This window comes from Alligator sinensis, unplaced genomic scaffold (genome assembly GCF_000455745.1).
Source record: "Alligator sinensis unplaced genomic scaffold, ASM45574v1 scaffold973_1, whole genome shotgun sequence".
Lineage (NCBI taxonomy): Eukaryota > Metazoa > Chordata > Crocodylia > Alligatoridae > Alligator > Alligator sinensis.
In genome coordinates, this window is record NW_005842622.1 from 186,815 (window position 1) to 187,865 (window position 1,051).

At 42.1% G+C, this 1,051-nt stretch overlaps 1 protein-coding gene across 1 annotated transcript in view; it reads right to left on the reverse strand.

Moving 5' to 3' along the window:
• Nucleotides 1-619, reverse strand: part of LOC102382251 (fatty acid desaturase 1-like) — a 24,623-nt gene extending 24,004 nt beyond the window's left edge. Inside the window, exon 1 of the mRNA XM_006033326.3 lies at nt 359-619. Within this exon, the coding sequence (XP_006033388.1) occupies nt 359-586 (228 nt within the window). The 5' untranslated portion in view covers nt 587-619. The remainder of the gene's footprint in view (nt 1-358) is intronic.
• Between the last annotated feature and the right edge of the window lie 432 nt (nt 620-1,051).

Sequence of the window (1,051 nt, forward strand, 5' to 3'; positions counted from 1 at the left end):
TCCTGCTGATCCTTAGATCATTCTTCCACATTCCTAGCCTTCCACCTGATGCATACCTTTGAAATTTCTCTCTGCCTCTGGGAATTCTCCAACTGTGCCCACTGGTTCAAAATAATACCTCCACCTTCATAATCTACCTTAGGATATTGTGTCTTCCCTAGGTCCTTTACCTTAAATAATACTCTATCTTTCTGGACATTGACTTCTCTATTGCTCTCTTCCTCTTTTGTTAACTATGTCACTCTGTCATCCAGCCAAGCATAGGTACCCTCCCTCAGGTCTCATCATGCCATCCTACTTTGTATTGTGGCTGATAGGACACCATCCACTTGTGCTGCTCCCCCTTTTCAGGTCTTACCGTAGCATCTTGCCCTGCATAATGGCTGATTACCCGCTTGCCTCCAGGGTGCATCAGGTAGAACTTGCTGATATCGTAGACTTTCCTGTCAATTACCAGCCACCGGTCCTTCCCTGAGGTCCCATGGCCCCAGCCAGTATGGATTGCAATCTCCTCCCAAGTAAAATGTTGGGTAAAATCTGGAACAGGCTCTGACTTCTCTTTTGAGGGACCAGACTGTGGTGGCATCTTCACTTCTAGCTACACACTTTGCACTCAGATTTTCTGTTCCCAGGTCTGCTGTCACACTGCTCAGATGGAAACTGGACCAGTTTTATCCTTTCATCACTATTTGATTTATGGCATTTAATATTCTCTGACACACCCAGCAAAAAGTTTCCACCAGCCTATTGATCCAACTTTCTCAGACGCACCCTTCGCAGAACCTCCTCCTTTCTCAATTACTTCTAGCTCCTTAGACACATTACTCAATAAAATGCCTGCTCAGTCTTTTCTTTTAAAAATAATATTTTAAATGTTGACTGGTTATATTGTTGTTATTTAGAATTCTTATAAAGTTAACTGAATATCACTGTATATTTGAAGATGTCTTGTTGAATACTGTTTTTACATGTAAACCAAAAGCTTTGCTAAGGTAACATAATATGCCATCAGGAAAGAGGTCTTAACAAAGTACAGAAAGCTCTGTGGGGT